The 18,372-nt window shown below is 43.9% G+C and overlaps 1 protein-coding gene across 1 annotated transcript in view; it reads right to left on the bottom strand.

Annotated features, from left to right (window-relative positions):
- Nucleotides 1-18,372, bottom strand: part of LOC126191592 (ankyrin repeat domain-containing protein 12-like) — an 88,930-nt gene that overhangs the window by 31,132 nt on the left and 39,426 nt on the right. The window contains exon 5 of the mRNA XM_049942848.1: nucleotides 7,338-7,439. Coding sequence (XP_049798805.1) covers nucleotides 7,338-7,439 — 102 coding nt within the window. The remainder of the gene's footprint in view (nucleotides 1-7,337; nucleotides 7,440-18,372) is intronic.

Raw genomic sequence — 18,372 nt, forward strand, 5'->3', positions numbered from 1 at the left:
GAGTGACGAAACCTGGGCATACCACTTTACACCCGAGACCTAGCAACAATCATGCCAGTGGCAGCATCCTTCTTCGCCAAAGCTGCAGAAAATCAGACAAACACAGTCTGCCGGGAAAGTCATGACGACCGTTTTTTGGGATTGGAAAGGGGTATTGTTTGTCATCTTTATGCCAACTGGGATCACAATTAACGCTGACAGGTACTGTGAGGCTCTGAAAAAACTCAAACGTGCAATTCAGAACCAGAGAAGAGGAATGTTGAGCAAGGGCGTACACATTCTCCATGAAAACGCTCGTCCACACGTTGCTCGGCAAACTGTTGCTCTCCTGCAACAGTTTCAGTGGAACATAATCACCCACCCACCCTATAGTCCTGACTTGGCACCCAGTGACTGTCACCTATTCCCTAGGTTAAAAGAACATTTGGCCGGAAAGCGATTCAGCTCCGATGACGAGGTGAAAGAAGAGGTACATAACTTTCTGAATAGAATGGTGGCGAGCTGGTATGACATTGGCATACAAAAACTGCCACAGTGTCTACAAAAATGCATCGACAGAAATGGTGATTATGTCACAAAATAGCTAAATGTTCAAGCTGTAAACTGATGTAAACCATTGTACAAATAAACAGGTCTATGTACTTATAAAAAAAATAGGAGACCTTACTTTTGGGATTATCCTCATACATAACAGTGATGCTCATAAGCACTACAGATGATCAAAAGTAACTTTAGATCACTGTCATGAACAGCCACAGCTCATCCCTAGAGATATGTGCATAGGAACATCTGAATCAATTTAGGATGCCACCAACAAAGAATTGTGCTCAACTAACACACAGACAATGCAATGGAGCTAGCTCTATCAAACTTGTAGTGCCTCAAGAATTACGGTGTAAATTCTAGAAACACTCAGCCTTCAAAAGCCTTGAACACTCGATATTTTAGGTACGAGTGCGGGAGAGTGAGAACGTTTCTACTGATCCACCTGTTTCTATGTGCAGGTCAGAAGTTTGTTATTAGAAGACTGTAAGAGGGGTGAGTCACTGATGATGACAAGTGTTTGCTGCCAGTACCACAGAAGATGTGAGCAGAACTCAACGAATAATTATGTTGTATTCTTTGATGTGTTAGTGTCTGTGGTGATTGTAAAAAAATACTAAGGAACAATTGAATATAGATTGCTTAGCACATTCATGTATTGGACTCACTTGAGGCTGGAGACTTTTGAATTACTTCATGTTTTGACTATGAGCAAAGCAAAACACATGTATGCTATTTGAATATGTGTAAATGAGTCTAATATTTTCAGATAACAAGAGACTGCGTGGTATTGAGTTGCAAGGCACACATGTCTCTCAATTCAGTAAACTTGCACATTGTGTGTAGCTGATCCTCTTCTCTTGAGTTATCAGCTACATCGATCTCCCACAAGCTTCTTCTCCTAAGACTATAGCTGGTTAAGGGAATTTATTAAAATACTTATCTATTCTTGAAATAATTTTGGTGCTCGTATAATATTTTTCAGTTCCATCACTTCATGTTGTCAACTTTCACAGATAATAACTTCTGCAAGCTAACTTATTCCTTACATGTTAGACTAATTTGCACATATTCAAATAGCATACATGTGTCTTATTTCATTCATAGCCAAGACATGAAATGATGTCATTAGCTGAGCTTCAAGATGACATCATTGAATCTTCACAGAGATTTTGGTTCTCTGCTGTGGTTCTCAAAAAGAAGTACTACGGCACAATGCATTTCTATATAGACTACTGATGCACAAACAAAATCATGAAAATAGGCGTCTACCCATTTCCACACATTAGTGGCACCCTCGACTGTTTGAAAGGAGCAAAGTATCTCTCACCTATGGACAAGCAGACGTGCTACTGGAATATTGAAGATGACAAGATTGACCAGGAAAAGACTGCCTTCAGAACATCTGACTGCCTCTACGAGTTCAAATTTGTGCTGTTTTGACTATGTAACATCCCATCCACCTTTGAGCATATGAAGGACAACCTGCTTTGACATTTTAAATGGATAACGTGTCTTTGGTACCTGGATGATATTGTCATTTTTTGCAGATATTTGAATAACATGTGTGTAGAAGAGTGTTAACACCACAGATCTTCACTTGAATACAAAAAAGTGCTTCTCTGTTACCCAAGAAATAAAAACCCTGGGACACCTAGTTAATAGTTATGGAGTCCATTCCATTCCAGTCCAAAGCAAATAAGATCAGTCACATATTTTATGATGCCTTGGTGAACTTGTGATGTGAGAAACTTTCTTGGAATGTGTTTATACCACTGACGATTCATAAAGGACTTCTGACTGCTATACCAAGACACACTGCTTGTAACAACTATTGCAGAGAGACACCAAAATTTCCTGAAATAGGGTGCAAGAAAGATAATCCCTTGTTCTTAAGGAGGTGCTAACATCTTCTCCAGTTCTAGCATTGTGTGAAGAGAATGGTGGAACAGAACTTTAAACCAACACGTGGCCCTGGGATTGGCGCAGTTGCAGTTCTTGTGCCAATTCACCCGAAGTTGCTGAAATGGTGATAATTTATGCTTCCAGAATATGCTCTAAATCTGAGATGAGCTACCCTACAATGGTGTTTTTTCAAACCATTCAATATTGTAATGGACCACCATTCACATATTGACTGACTTGCCTGAAGAATCCATTGGATTGAGTGGTGTGATGCGCACTGAGGCTTTAGGAGTACGAATCACAGTGGTACACTAAAGCATAGCAAACACGTGGATGCCAACTGCCTTTCAAGGAATCCTTTGGCTGAGCACAGCAGTGCGGATGAAATCTCAGCCATTGCTACATTAAATGACATTACTGTTGAACAAGTGGAAGATCTAGAACTGCTGGAAACAATAGAGGCCTTGAAGGAGGAGGAACTTACTGAAAGAAATTTCTAAGTAGTAAACAGAATATTACATAAGGGGAACTATGATCCAATGGGGCAAAAATTGTTGTGTGTTATCCCAGATTATGTACAGTGAATTATTCTGAAGAATTTACATGACAGTTCAGTATCTGGGATTTGTGAAGACTCTAGACAGAATCAGACACAGCTGTCAGGTCTCCATTAATCCATTAGATGTGTATAGTGTTGCAGAACTTTTTAACAAACATTATATAACTGTTACTGAAAAGATGGGGTTGTCAGGTTCGGTAGATGCTGCTATGGATTACCTTAGACCAGACATTTCAAGTAACTTCCTTAATATGAATTTGACCCTCACTACCCCAACAGAAATAATGTCCATCATAAAAGCTTTAAAATCAAAAACATCTAGTGGGTATGATGAAATATCAACAAAGTTAATTAAAGAATGTGATTCTGAGCTAAGTAACATATTAAGCTATCTGTGTAACCAGTCGTTTATTAGTGGAATATTTCCTGAATGGCTGAAATATGCTGAAGTTAAGCCTCTGTTTAAGAAGGGAGATAAAGAAATAGCATCAAATTTCCGTCCAATTTCACTGTTGCCAGCATTCTCAAAAATTTTCGAAAAAGTAATGTACAGTCGTCTTTATAACCATCTTATCTCAAATAACATACTGTCAAAGTCACAGTTTGGATTTCTAAAAGGTTCTGATATTGAGAAGGCTATCTACACTTACAGTGAAAATGTGCTTAATTCATTAGACAAAAAATTGCAGGCAACTGGTATATTTTGTGATCTGTCAAAGGCATTTGACTGTGTAAATCACAATATCCTTTTAAGTAAACTAGAATATTATAGTATAACAGGAAATGCTGCAAAATGGTTCAAATCTTATATCTCTGGCTGGAAACAAAGGGTGTTATTAGGAAAGAGACATGTATCAAGCTATCAGGCCTCATCCAACTGGGAACTAATTACATGTGGGGTCCCACAAGGTTCCATTTTGGGGCCCTTACTTTTTCTTGTGTATATCAATGACCTTTCATCAGTAACATTACCAGATGCCAAGTTTGTTTTGTTTGCCGATGATACAAACATTGCAATAAATAGCAAGTCAAATGTAGTCTTAGAAAGATCAGCCAATAAAATATTTGTGGACATTAATCACTGGTTCCTAGCCAATTCTTTGTCACTAAACTTTGAAAAAACACACTACATGCAGTTCAGAACTTGTAAGGGGTGTCCCAAGAGTGTATGTCTAACATACGATGACAAGAAGATAGAAGAAGTGGACAGTGTTAAATTCTTGGGATTACAGCTTGATAATAAATTCAACTGGGAGGAGCACACCACAGAACTGCTGAAGCGTCTTAACAAATCTCTGTTTGCAATGCGAATTTTGTCAGACATAGGGGATATAAAAATGAAAAAGATGGCATACTATGCTTACTTTCATTCCATAATGTCATATGGGATTATTTTTTGGGGTAATTCGTCAAGCCAAGCTAAAGTTTTCCGGGCACAAAAACGTGCAGTGAGAGTTATATGTGGTGTGAACTCAAGAACATCCTGCAGAAGCCTGTTTAGGGAACTAGGGATACTAACTACTGCTTCCCAATATATTTATTCCTTAATGAAATTTGTCATTAAAAATATATCACTTTTTCAAACCAACAGCTCAATTCATGGAATCAATACTAGAAATAAGAATAATCTTCACAAGGATTTAAAGTCACTTAGTCTTGTACAAAAAGGTGTGCATTATTCAGGAACACATATTTTCAATAACTTGCCAGCAGCCATAAAAAGCTTAACAACCAATGAAATTCAGTTTGAGAGAAGCCTAAAGGATTTATTGGTGGCCAACTCCTTCTACTCCATTGATGAATTTCTTAGTAAAACCAACTGATTTGTATATAAGTACAACATAACTTCTGCACAATTTCAGTGCAGTAATGTGTTCATTGAAAATTTGTGTGTGTGTGTGTGTGTGTGTGTGTGTGTGTGTGTTAGTATAATCTAACTTCTGCACCATTTCAGTGCAGTAATGTGTTCATTGTAAATAAGTATTACAGTAGTTGTATTACCTTATAAATAAATAAAAAACATTTTTATTTTAATTTCAGTGCATTAGTATTTGTAAAATGACTCTTAGTGTTCATTAAAAAATGACGATCATTCCACTTGGGACCTGTGGAATGGTACATTAGCTTATTTGTTTTAGTTGTAAATATTTGTCATGTATTGTTGTTTTTCTGACATGTTCCACATCCTGGAGGACCTCCTCACTACGGATCAATTGGAATGAAAGTAAATCTAATCTAATCTAATCTAAGACATAAAGTGAACCACAGTAAGGGACGTCAACAATGGAAGCACATGCCACAATTATTTAAGGACATCTGATACCAATTCTGCTAGCAGGAGTGCCATACCACAGGACTGGAATCAGTCTCTTGGGGAAGTCCCTAAAGTCAACAAATGAGAGTCAATAATTACTAGTTTACTATAATTACTTCACACAATATCATGGCACCAAAGCTGTGTTGACTGCCAATGCACTAGAAATTGTAAGGTTCATTGTAAAAGACATCATTCTTTAAGCATGGGACAGCCCTTGTGATGACCTCTGATCATGGAAAAGTTTTCCAGTTATGGGATTCTGGATACGGATTGTAATATACGTAATTAACAGCTCCCAAGTTTTCTGTATACACATATATTTTACCATAGAGACTGATGCACATGAACACTGCATGAAGTACAAAGGCAGACTGAACTAAACATGGCGGCTCGTCAGAGCAGTTAATGTTCCAAAGATTGTAATTTGTGTGGTCAATGTGACCTATTGATGCCACACAGTCAAGAATAGTATCAGTGGAAATTTCAGACTGCAACATCACCCACAGGATGACAACTGTCTACTACCCACCAGCAAATGGTTTTACAGAATGCTTTAATAAGACATTGGCAAATACACTCTCAGAGTTATTGATGTTGAACAGAGAGATTGGGGCACAATACTGCCCATCATAACATTCAAATATATCACAAAAAAGCAAAACACCACAGACTACACACCATTCTCCTCTACAGATGCGAGGCTGAAATGATAATGGATACATTGTTCCTGTTTGAAATGGTTAATAATCAGGATGGCTACATGAAACATCACCAGGACCAAAGAAGCAAGAGTGTTGGCTTGATACCATCCCAGGACTCCACAAAGAGAAGGACCGAGAGTACTAAGATAATGTGCGGGATGCTCAGTATGGATTTTTACATCTGTGTGGAATGTGGGTTACTAAAATGCTGTTTTGGGACATACTGTTGTATCCTTTGTTGCTTGTGAGAGTCACATGTGAAGTTGAGAATTATGCCATTTTTGAAGAAGATAAAAGTGCAGAGTTATCATTCAGTACCTCCTGATGAGGACCTACTACAATGCTAAGGCACATATTAATGATGAGAGCTTCTTGTTTAAGGAAACTGAAGGCCATTTTGATGATTGTGGAGCTATGAACAGAGTGAATATCATTGATATTCATCATTGTGAAGAGGATGTATGGAACAACCAAAACATAAGGATTCTGCAGTGCTGCCATATTGAGCATAGAGAAGACTACTGTCAAGATCTAGATCTAGGATGTTGTAATTGTCTACAATGAGAGTTTCTGAAGCAGCGGGCCACTGTTTCTCCAAGAGAAGGAGAAATGCCATGATTGTGCTGCATTGAATGTGGAGAATCAGTTAACATTGCAGGGTGGCATGCTGTAGCTCGCCAGTTTACATCCGATCAACAATAAATATTTTTAATTTTGAATTTGTCATTTCTAGAAGATAGACAAAATTTCTTGTTTTTAATTGTTGCATATTATGCTATGTGCAATGTTTGTATAAATAGCAGCACTTTCTGTCCAGGAACAGTTCTTATCTGTGTATACAACTGTGTTCATTACCAATGTGCTTTAGTGCTAAGTGTTGTACTTCACTTATGACCCAGCTTTCTGATTTGCACTTGGTTGTGGTTATGATATGACAATCTGATAATGATATTCTAAGTGTAGAAACTGATACTAAAACCATTTATGTGACCAGTGACTGGAAAAATGCAATAAACAAATTATGTTTATAAAGCAATCACAGTGCACACCTTGGACATTATCCCAGTCTATGCCAATCTTTTCAGTTTGCATGAATATTATTTTTCTTCAGTATATAGTATTTAGAATTTTTCCCTGATTCATTTAATCCTGATAAGGGAGTTCTAGAGAGCAACAGAATAACAAATGTCAATGTGGATAATTATTCAACATCATTGTAAATTTAATCAAATGTGCTGTGGAGAAGGTTGCACATAGAATAGTAAAGACATATACTGACTTCAAATGCATTTCCAGTTGTGCTTTTACTTACCTCTAAATCTCCTGATGTTACTGCTAAATGCACTGCTCTGTTGCGACACTCCTGTGGGATGTCAAGGAAGTTGCTTCCTGCAGCCCATAGCAGTCTTACAGCCTGTATGACAAACAATCACTTACCTCATGTTCATTTCATTATATCAGAATAACAGTCACATGAAATTATATTTCCAATCAAATTTATAGTGGTTTTAGATGGATTCCATCAGTGAGAAGAGTGTTTTCAGGTATGGAATGTGTCAAGAAAAAGAAAAATACACAATAAAAGATGTTGCCCTGTGTGATTTGTAAGGGAAATATATCTACAAAACATACTATTTTCATTCATTCACATGCTGTTTTCCATAAATCCCATCATGAGAGAGAATCTTCACAAGCGTGGAATGAATCAAATTATACATTAACAGGCAAAAGTAGTAATTGCAGGCTTATGTAATGAATACTAACAGCATAGTATCACTTGTGCTAACCTGCTCACATCAATAATCATGGGACTCACTTTTAGATCAAGAAGAGCAGCTGCTTAAAACAAAAAGCACTTTTCTTTCTCTTCTAATACTTAGCTGCTGTTTGTACCTAATACTGCAAATGAAGCATTCATGTAAATTTATACAGACTACTATCAGCTGTCTATATACTGACAAAGTCAAACTCTGTATAATAGAGGAGTTAAGTGGAATTTACATCACCAAAAGCAAATCTTTTTATTTCGTGTGGGAGGAGGGGTTACTAAAGCAGAAAGTGGTGCATGGAGTTTCAATGGACCTTATTAATTAAGAGAAATTAGAAATCAGAGTCATTACAACAGTATCCCATATGAAAAAGAGAATTGATGGCACTCATTACAAAGTCCTCACATCATTCTTTCCAGTAATTTCTTTCTGTTTTCCAGAGACTAATTAACTTAAAAGATATTCAGAATTCAATATAAGTCACACCCAAATTTACTTTTGCCATCAGACCCCATAAGCTTGTTTGGTTCCAGGATTTGACATTACACTTTTGTTGTTGTAACTTAAGTGAACTTAACACTCCTTATTACTTAATTAAGCTCTTAATTGAAATACATGAAATGTATTCACAGTTGTGAATATGGACAACCATCAGCTGTGTAATGGAGTGATGACAATGAAAATCCATGCTGGACCAGGATTTGAACCCGGATTTCTCACTTATCATGAGCAGTTACCTTACCAATATGCTATCCAAGCACAAGTTATGGCCTAACCCAAACTTCCACATGTTATCAACCACTTGTCTACAACCTGCACTCATACATCCATTATGTATGTGGGATTTCGGTTGGTTGTAGCCCAAGGATACACACATATTTCTGTAGGACTTGGTATATCTCATACAGACGTCCACATTACAACAAACCATACAGTGAACGGACAAGCAAGATGGCGTGGACCCTTAGGTTCAGAGTCAAAGAACTTGTGATGGCAGAAATATATCATTTGTACTTCTCGATGCCACACAGCCCCCCTCCCTCCCCTCCCCCTACCCCCTCACAGTGTGGAGCACAGTTTGAGTGCAGTGGAAGAGGGGTATGTCCAGTGGTGAAGGCGGTGAGATGGCAGTGATGTGATGGGGATGTCAATCGCCGGAGGTTGTTGTGGCAGGGACCATGCTGGGACGTAGACATGGAGCCCCTGTAGGTGGTGTGGGAGGATGAGGCATCAGCCCGTGTATGAAGATGGAGCAGTGTGGGGAGGGACTGTGTCCCTCGCATGATCAGCAGGAAACAATCGAACCATAAACCTCCCTAGGGGGGTTACCGTAGCTCAGAGAATCATTTGGTCAACCCCACACAGCAGCAGGCGGGAGCCAGTGATCATGTGGGGCAAGTTGCCTTGCAGCAGAACGAAGATGTTGGTGATGACAATGAGGATGGTGACATCCTCCATACGTTCGGGTGGGACATTGGTTTGCAGAACCACTAGAGGGGGTAGTGGGAAGGATGTAGAGAGCAAAAGAGAGAGAGGGCGAGAACCAAAGGAATACTGTTTGCAGAATCACGTTTGGGTGAGGGCTGCGGCAGCAGCTCTGCAGCATCATAGCTTGAGTTCTCAGTGCTGGGAGGCTGCATAACGTTGTTCGGCATGAAAGATGCCGGGTCGAGGTGTGATGGTTTCACGTGGTGGAGAGAAAAGGTGAGTGGTGAACCTTTTACCCAGACGCCCATCGTATTAGCAGTGTGGTTTATGACCTCATATGGGCCTGAATATGCTGGGGCAAGTGGGGCCTGGATGGTGTTGTCACGGGGAAAAACGAATTTGCATGAAAGGAGATTGGAGGGCATGTAGGAGTAGGGGGAGGGGGGTGGGGGGTGATGTATGGCTATACGAGGGGGGGGGGTCAGGGAAATGTTTGAAAAATATGTTTGGATCCGGCTTATCAAATTGCAAAGGAGGTTGGGATTGTCAGGGGAGGTAGGTTGTAACAGCTCCCTAGCGAGGACAGTGTTTTCACCATAGACGAACTCATTCGTGGTGCCCTCGATATCTGGTTTGTACAATGACTGCAGGTCAAGGAGTACCCATGGGAGGGCCTCGGTCCAAAGGCTGTCAGGACACGGCAGTGCTGTCTTGGGAGTGCGATGCCACTGTTCTACCAGTCTGTTTGCTTGGGGGTGGTACGCAGTCATGCGACATTTGTTGAAACCATACAGCTGGCAGAGTTGGGTGACGAGTGCTGATTCAAACTGCCAGCTCTGGTCAGTGGTGACAGTAGTGGGGCAGCCAAAGTGGGAAATCCAGGAAGGAACAAAAGCCATAGCCACGGTTTCAGCAGTTATGTTGGTGAGAGGTACGACCTCTACCCATCAAGATAAAGAACTGATGTAAGAAAGAACACAACATAAGCCCTCTCAAGGGGGGGGAGGGGGCTGATGTGGCGAAAGTGGCCAGATGGAATGTCGAATTTGCGGACAGGTGGAACAGTATGCCTGGTTACTTTGTTGCTCTGGCAGGTGATACAGTTCCAGGCCCAGGTCTGACTATTGTGCTTCATGTCTTACCACACGAATTGTTTTGACACGAGACCTGTTGATAACTTAATTACAGGATGTGCTAGAAATTGTAGTGCATCAGACACTGATCAGCAGGGGTGGGAGGGGGGAGGGGGGGTGGAATGGAGGAGTGTTCTGGTGGAGGGGCGCCAGCAAATTTTGCTTTGGTGAATGACAGTAAAGTGGAGGTGCTGTTGAGAAGTTTTTGTATATCCTCATCCTGGGTTTGTAGGGACACGAGGTTGGAAAGGTCACAGATGGTTGAGATGGTGCTAATGCAGGAAAGGAAATCTGCAATGATATTGTTGGCGCCTTTCACATGGTGGACGTCAGTAGAGAACTGAGTTATGAAATTGAAATGCCGAAAGCAACGGGTGAGAGGAGCGGGGGTTGGGGGTGGAGGGGGGATCGAGAGGGTGATTGCGGCTGGCATCTGCTACTGGTTTATGGTCGATCAGGACGTGAAAAGGTCAGCCCTTGACGTTGGAGTGGAGGTGTTTCACTGCCTCATAAACTGCTAAAAGTTTGCGGCCAAAGGCTGAGTATTTTTGTTGGATCCATGAAACTTTCTTCGAAAAGAACTAAAGTGGCTTGACCATGTTGTTTTGGTGTTGTTGTAGAATCATACCTACCACAGAGTCGCTGGCATCTGTTGTGATGAAGAGTTCAGCATCCGAGATTGGATAAGTGAGGATGATGGCTTGTGCAAGAGAGTCTTTCAGGGCCTGGAAGGCTGCGCGCATTACTTCTGTCCATGGAATGGGGCAAGTCACTGAAGTTTGCTTGCCAGCGAGGGCATTGGTGAGGGTGGCCAGGGTGTCAGCTGCTGCATGCAAATGGCGGCGGTAGTAGTTTATCACTCCCAGGAAACAACGGAGCTCTTTGTATGTGGTAGGAAATGGCATGGATAAGATACATTGCACCTTCCTTTCAGGGGTATGTGTATTGGCAGCCAAGACTGTCTATCCCAAGAATTGGACAGATTGTTGGTGGAGTTGATCTTGACTTCATTTGATGAGAGAGTGTCCTTTACTATCGTGATGTGGCGTTTGAGATCATGTGTGCATTTGCTGAAGATCAGGATATCATTGAGATATATGAAACAGAAGTTGAACTGGGGCAAGAGAGAGCCACATCTGGGCAGCATTTTTTAACCCAAATGGCATGAAATGGTACTCATGCAGCCCGACAGGGTTGATAGTCCCCATTTTCGGAATGTCTTCAGGTACGTGTGGTATTTGGTGATAAGCATGTTTGCAATCCAATACACTGAAAATTGTAGCACCCGCGAGAAGGTGAGTGAAGTTGGAAATGTTCAGTGCAGGATAATTTTCCATCACAGTTCTACCGTTCAAGCATCTGTAATTGGCACACATACGAAAGGAGCCCTCTTGTTTATGGGTGAGGTGTATGGGTGATGACCAGTTACCATCAGGGAGCTGTAATTCCTGCCTCAAGAAGTTCCTGTATTTGTTGGCGAGTGTAGCTTGAGTGGATCTAGGTGGCATGCCTTGTGGGAAATAGGTGGGCCCTCAGACATGATCATGTGATGAGCAGTTCCGTTCCTGATGGTGTAAACCGAATGTTCGATGACTGCGGGGCATGGTTTTGGTTGATTTATTAGGGGTGCAGTGTAATTTTCTGCTCGAGAGGGAATGGCAGCAAAAAGTCATATTTTTGTTATGCTCATGCCAGCACAGATGGCAGTTTGTAAGTGCTGAGCGTGAGGCAGACACAAGCAGTGTGTGCGTAAAGACTGCCTATTGTCTGTAGTGCGTGAGAGAGACACGCTTCGCGGTGTTGGTGCTGCTGCTGGTGGTGTGTGTTTGTGTGTTTGTGTGTGTGTGTGTGTGTGTGTGTTTTTTTTGTGTGTGTGGTTTTTAGGGCGCACAAGTACATTGGTCATTAGCGCCCAGACTAAATTATGAATGCAATGCGAGGCACAATGTTAAAACAGCAACTAAAAAGGACAACACTATAAAAGGCACATTAACAGGCAAGGGATTAAAAGAAAACAGCATAATCAAATGTCCTTAGACAGATTTGTCAAGTGGATAAAACGAAGAATGCAAGCAGCTGCTCCTGGGTCATCCGCTAAAATTTCATCCAGAGTACATGGCAGGCCAAGATCAATGTGCAGTGTATTAATATTCGGACAGGACATTATGGTGTGGCGTACCGTTAGCAACTGCCCACATGGGCAGAACGGCACTGGCGCAGCCGTCAGCAGATGGCCAATCCATAACCAGGCCAAAATGACCTCCTCCTGCCGAGAAGGGTGTGAAGAGGTCGTCCAAGCCATGGGGAGAGGTTTCAAGGCCGAAGCTTGTTTTCAGTAACTGTAGACCAATCGGCATGCCACAGTGATAAAATACGCTGACAAATGACCCTGCTAAAATCAGATGAAGACACACAACAAGAAGCTGTCTGAGGCTGGAAGACCGCAGCCTTGGCCGTGGCATCTGCAGCTTTGTTCCCAGGGATACCGACATGACCAGGAACCCACATAAAGGTAACCGGAGAACCGTCGTCTGCCAGCTGCTGAAGAGAGCGTTGGATCCAGTGCACAAAAGGGTGAACCGGATACGGATCACTGAGGCTCTGGATGGCGCTCAGTGAATCAGAGCAGATGACATAAGCAGAATGTCAGTGGCGTCGGATGTAAAGAACAGCCTGATAGAGGGCAACTAGCTCAGCTGTGAAGACCAAACAATGGCCATGGAGCCAGTATTTGAAACTGTGTGCCCGACAATAAAAGAATACCCAACACCGTCATTGGTCTTAGAGCCATATGTATAAGTGAAGATCGTATTAATGAACTTCGAACTAAGTTCGACAAACCACGAGTGGTATACCAAAGCTGGGGTAACCTCCTTTGGGAGCAAGCTGAGGTCAAGGTGAACGCGAATCTAAGCCTGGAGCCAAGGTGGAGTTTGGCTCTCGCCCACTCTAAACGTTGCAGGGAATGGAAAATCAAGTTGCTGAAGGAGGCGATAAAAGCGAAATCCAGGGGGTAGCAGGGCAGATACAAACATCCCGTATTGACAGTCGAGAGAGTCGTCAAAAAAGAAACGATAAGACAGGTGGTCAGGCATTGATAATAGCTGACAGGCATACCGACAAAGCAGTATATCATGCTGGTAGGTTAGTGGCAATTCACCGGCTTCAGCATGAAGACTCTCGACGGGACTAGTATAGAACGCTCCGATCGCAAGACGTAACCCCCAATGTTGTATAGAGTTGAGGCAGCGTAAGATGGACAGCCGTGCAGAGGAGTACGCAAAGCTCCCATAATCCGGCTTTGAGCAGACGATCGATCGATATAGGCAAAGTAGGATGGTTTGATCCGCTCCCCACGACGTACTGCTGAGAACATGGAGGACATTTATGGAACGGGTACAACGGGCAGCCAAATATGACACAAGTGGAGACCAGCTAAGTTTCCTGTCAAATGTAAGACCTAAATATTTTGGTGTCTCTGGGAATGGGAGAGCAACAGGACCGAGATGGAAGGATGATGGGAGAAACTCTTTGTAGTGCCAGAAGTTAATACACACCGTCTCCTCATCAAAAAAACGGAAGGCATTGGTGACACTCCAGGAATAAAGACAGTCAGGACAACGCTGAATACGGTGCTCCAGGAATGAATGTAGGCTGCACGCTGCAGTAGATGGTAAAATCATCCACGAAAAGGGAGCCTGATTCATCAGCTGGGAGGCAATCCATTATTGGATTGAGCGCTATGGCGAAGAGAGCGACACACAAAACTGAGCCCTGTGGCACCCCATTCTCCTGGCGAAAGATGTCAGACAGGACAGAACCCACATGTACCCTGAAGTTTCGATCCTTTAAAAATGCACGAATAAAAAGAGGGAGGCAACCGCGAAGGCCCCATGTATGCATGGTGTGGAGAATGCCTGCCCTCCAACAGGTATTGTAAGCCTTCTCCAAATCAAAGAACACAGCCACTGTCTGGCGCTTCCACAAGAAGTTATTCATAATGAAGGTTGACAAGGTAACCAGATGGTCAACAGTAGAGCGGCGCCTATGAAATCCACATTGTACATTGGTAAGTAGGAGTCGAGATTCAAGCAGCCAAACCAAACGAGAGTTAACCATTCACTCCATCACCTTACAGACACAGCTGGTAAGGGAAATGGGTCGATAACTAGAAGGCAAGCACTTGTCCTTCCCCGGCTTAGGAATCAGGACAACAATAGATTCACACCAGCATGCGGGAACATGACCCTCAATCCAGATACGATTATAAGTACGAAGAAGAAAACCTTTACCCACAGGAGAAAGGTTCTTCAGCATCTGAATATGAAGAGAATCAGCCCCGGAGCGGAGGACCGTGACCCGGCAAGTGCACTTTAGAGTTCTCGCATGGTGAGTGAGGCATTATAACTTTCATGATTCGAGGAGTGGAAGTTAGGTGGCCTTGCCTCCTCTGCCTGTTTTCGGGGGAGGAAGGCAGGGTGGTAATGAGCGGAGCTCAAAACCTCTGCGAAAAATTGGCCGAAGGCATTGGAGACATCCTCCAGGGGCCACAAGGATGTCATTCGCGACAGTCAAGCCAGAAACTGGTGAGTGGACCTTAGAGAGTGTGGAGTGCCAGATAGCTGGCGCAGGCTACCCCAGACAACAGAAGAAGGAGTAAATCTGTTGAAGGAGCTTGTGAAAGCAGTCCAGCTGGCTTTCTTGCTTTTTATTTAATAACATGACGACACTGCCCAGGGAGAGAAGAGTCCCCAGTCTGCTTTGGAGATGTTCCAACTATTTTAGCATGGAGATGGGGTATGATGCAGGAGATGGATAACACAAGGGAAGAGGTCGCTCAAATACGTATCAGAAAGCGCGTACCACTCAAACCGACGTGCAAGTTGGGTAGTACATATAGAGAGGTCTAAATGGGAATAGGTGTGTGTTGTGTCCGAAAGAAAAGTAGGGGCGCCAGATTGAGGCAGACAAGATTGAGGTTGTTGAAAAGGTCTGCTAACAGGGAGCCTCTCGGGCAGGATGTTCGAGAGCCCCAGAGGGGATGGTGGGCATTGAAGTCTCCAGTCAACAAAAATGATGCAGGTAGCTGAGCAATAAGTTGCATCATGTCTGCCCTAGTAACGGCAGATGACGATGGAATGTAAACAGTACAAATGGAAATTGTGAAAGTGGGGAGAGTAATTCGGATGGCAACTGCCTGCAGATTGGTGTGCAATGTGATGGGATCGTAGTAGATATCATCCTGGACCAACAACATAACCCCTCCATGAGCCGGAATATCTGTCACAGGGGGTAGGTCAAAATGCACAGAGGTATAGTGTGCCAAGGCAGTACGATCGCATGGGCATAACTCCATTTCCTGGAGAGCTACTATGAGCAGACAGTGCAAGCGTAGCAGCAACTGTAAGTCCTCTCAGTTGGAGCGAATGCCCCAAATATTCCAATGAAGAAGTGCCATCCTGAGAAGAAAAAGAAAAAGGAGAAGCAAGAATGGGTCATCTCGAAGACCGCTGACAGCCTGACTTCGAGTGAGCACTGCTGCCGCTATCAATAGGCGGAGAGTCATCGTCCATTTTTTCAGCAGGTTTGTCAGCCACCATGTTAAGATGGTTGGGAGGGGGAGCTTCCTCCACCGGTGAATGGCCAGATGTTTGGCTACCAGCGGTGTGACCAGGCAAAATGGATGACGGCCTGGGGCAGCAACTGCTGAGTGGCGCAGGAGAAGAAACACGCCATGCCAGAGAAGGAGAACTTTTCTTCCTATGAGCCTTCTTGGAAGGTCGTTTAATCGAAGTACTGGTCGATGGCTGGGAGTTCGAGGTACGCAAGAAGTCTTCACGGGGCGGTTCCTTCTTGAAGGCCCGTGCATCTGACTTCTGGGTCTTAGTCTTTGCAGAAGCTGATGAAGGTGCTTGTGCCTTAGGGGTGACGGGAGGAAGAGGAGACGTTGACCGGGTGATCTTAGCACTGGCTGAATGGACGACCGTCAGATCGCATGTCTGCGTCGATACCTCCCTGGTAGGCCGAGGAGAGGCGAGTACGGTACTGTATTTCCCCACTGGGAGCAGCGTGGGCTTCCTACTAGCAAAAAGCTTGTGGGCAGCCGAGGTGGACACTTTCTCTTTGACCCGAATTTCCTGTATACAGTGTTCATCCATGTAGATGGGACAGTCATAAGAGGACGCTGCATGGTCACCCTGACACTTCACACAACAAGGAGACGGAGGTGGACTGTCACCCTCATGGGTGTCCCTGCCACAAGTGACGCATTTAGCTGCATTAGAACAAGACTGGCGCATGTGGTTAAAATGCTGAGACTGGTAGCAGCGCGTAGGTGTTGGGACATAGGAGCGAACAGAAATAACCTCATAGCCCGCTTTGACACGCGACGGCAGCTGAACACTATCAAATGTCAAGAAAAGAATCCGGGTCGGTACAAGGTCATTGTCGACCTTTTTCATGACCCTATGGACAGCCGTATGCCCTGCTCAGCGAGGAAAGACTGAATCTCCTCGGAAGTCAATCCATCGACTGATCTAGTAGATAGCACACCACGTGACAAATTCAAAGTGCGGTGAGCCTTTACCCAGACAGGGAACGTGTACAGGAGTGTGGCCCGAAGGAGGTTTTGTGCCTGAAAGGTGCTCTCAGTTTCCAACAACAAGGTACCGTTACGCATCCTGGTACAAGACTTGACAGGTCCGTATATGGCATCTACGCCCTTCTGAATAACGAAAGGGTTGACAGATGAAAAATCCTTTCCATCCCCAGATCTAGAAACTATGAGGAACTTTGGGGCAGGCAGTAGTACTTTTGTCACTGGTGGCTGGTCAAGTTTCCGTTTGTGGGCAGAAGTCGAGAGAGAAGAAGAAGAGAAATCCATTGCGGATGATTCCCCCATGAATGCCAGCGTCTCCGATGGCGCGCTCCTTCCTTGTGGGGACCCTCTCAGAGGCCAATCCCATCATAGGTGAATGTTTACACCTCCCGAGAAATGGACGGAGGGACCAATCGGCATGGTCGGAGGGTGTCAGCTCAGGCAATCACCCCTCCCCGGCCTGGCCTTTACCAGGGGGTACGCACAGGCCGTACTTGTCTACCCAGGACGGGGAATTATGCTTTACCCCGTCACCAGCTATACATGCAAATGCGTGGGCCGGCCTTCGGGCATGCACAGGGAGGAAAGAAGAATAGGAAAAAAAAGGGAGAGAGGGAGAGAAAGGACAGACTGTCTCTAACGCCGAGGCGGAGACCATAGGGTGGATAATAACGCAAGGAGAAGAAGGCAAGGTAAAAAGTAAGGAAGACAGTGAGAGAGGGAGAAGGACAATGAAAGGAAACAACCAAAGGAAGGAAGAAACCAGAATAAGCGAAAAACCAAAATGACCACAAATGTAATTTGTTCAACCGTCCGTCTCCAGACGCAGGTGCAAGGTGCAAACTACCCCCTTGAGGGGGAGGGACTCCTTTTAAGTCGCCTCTTATGACAGGCAGGAATACCTCAGGCCTATTCTTACCCCAGACCTGCAGGGGAAGGGAGGGGGGGGGGAGGGGTACTGCTGGTGTGCGTGAAGCTATGAAGCAAGCCATGTGAGGAGGCATGAAAGGGAGGGAATGTTTATCAACACACTGGATGGGTGCATGCATGATGGTGGTGGGTGTGGTTGGAGCATGCAAAACAGGTGAAAGAGATGTACGGTGGAACACACTTGATGCAGGCGAGGGAGATGTGGCTAACACTGTGTGGTTGAGACTGGAGTCACACAAGATAGGTGTGGTTTTGCTAACTTGTGTGCTTTGTCAGCAGAGCTGTCAGGTGCAGTGGATGAAGGCTCAGGTGTCAGCGCTGCCGAGCGGTGTGAATTGATGCAGGCGGTGATCGTGGCAAACTCATCCTCACTGCATGCAATGCGATATTTCAAAACGGTGTTCTCACAGCAGAGGGTGCATACCTTGGAACTTTCCACCGGGATGTGATTCATGGTTGCACAAGTCCTGCTCACAAAAGCTGCGCAGT

The sequence above is a fragment of the Schistocerca nitens genome, chromosome 1 (genome assembly GCF_023898315.1).
Source record: "Schistocerca nitens isolate TAMUIC-IGC-003100 chromosome 1, iqSchNite1.1, whole genome shotgun sequence".
Taxonomy (NCBI): domain Eukaryota; kingdom Metazoa; phylum Arthropoda; class Insecta; order Orthoptera; family Acrididae; genus Schistocerca; species Schistocerca nitens.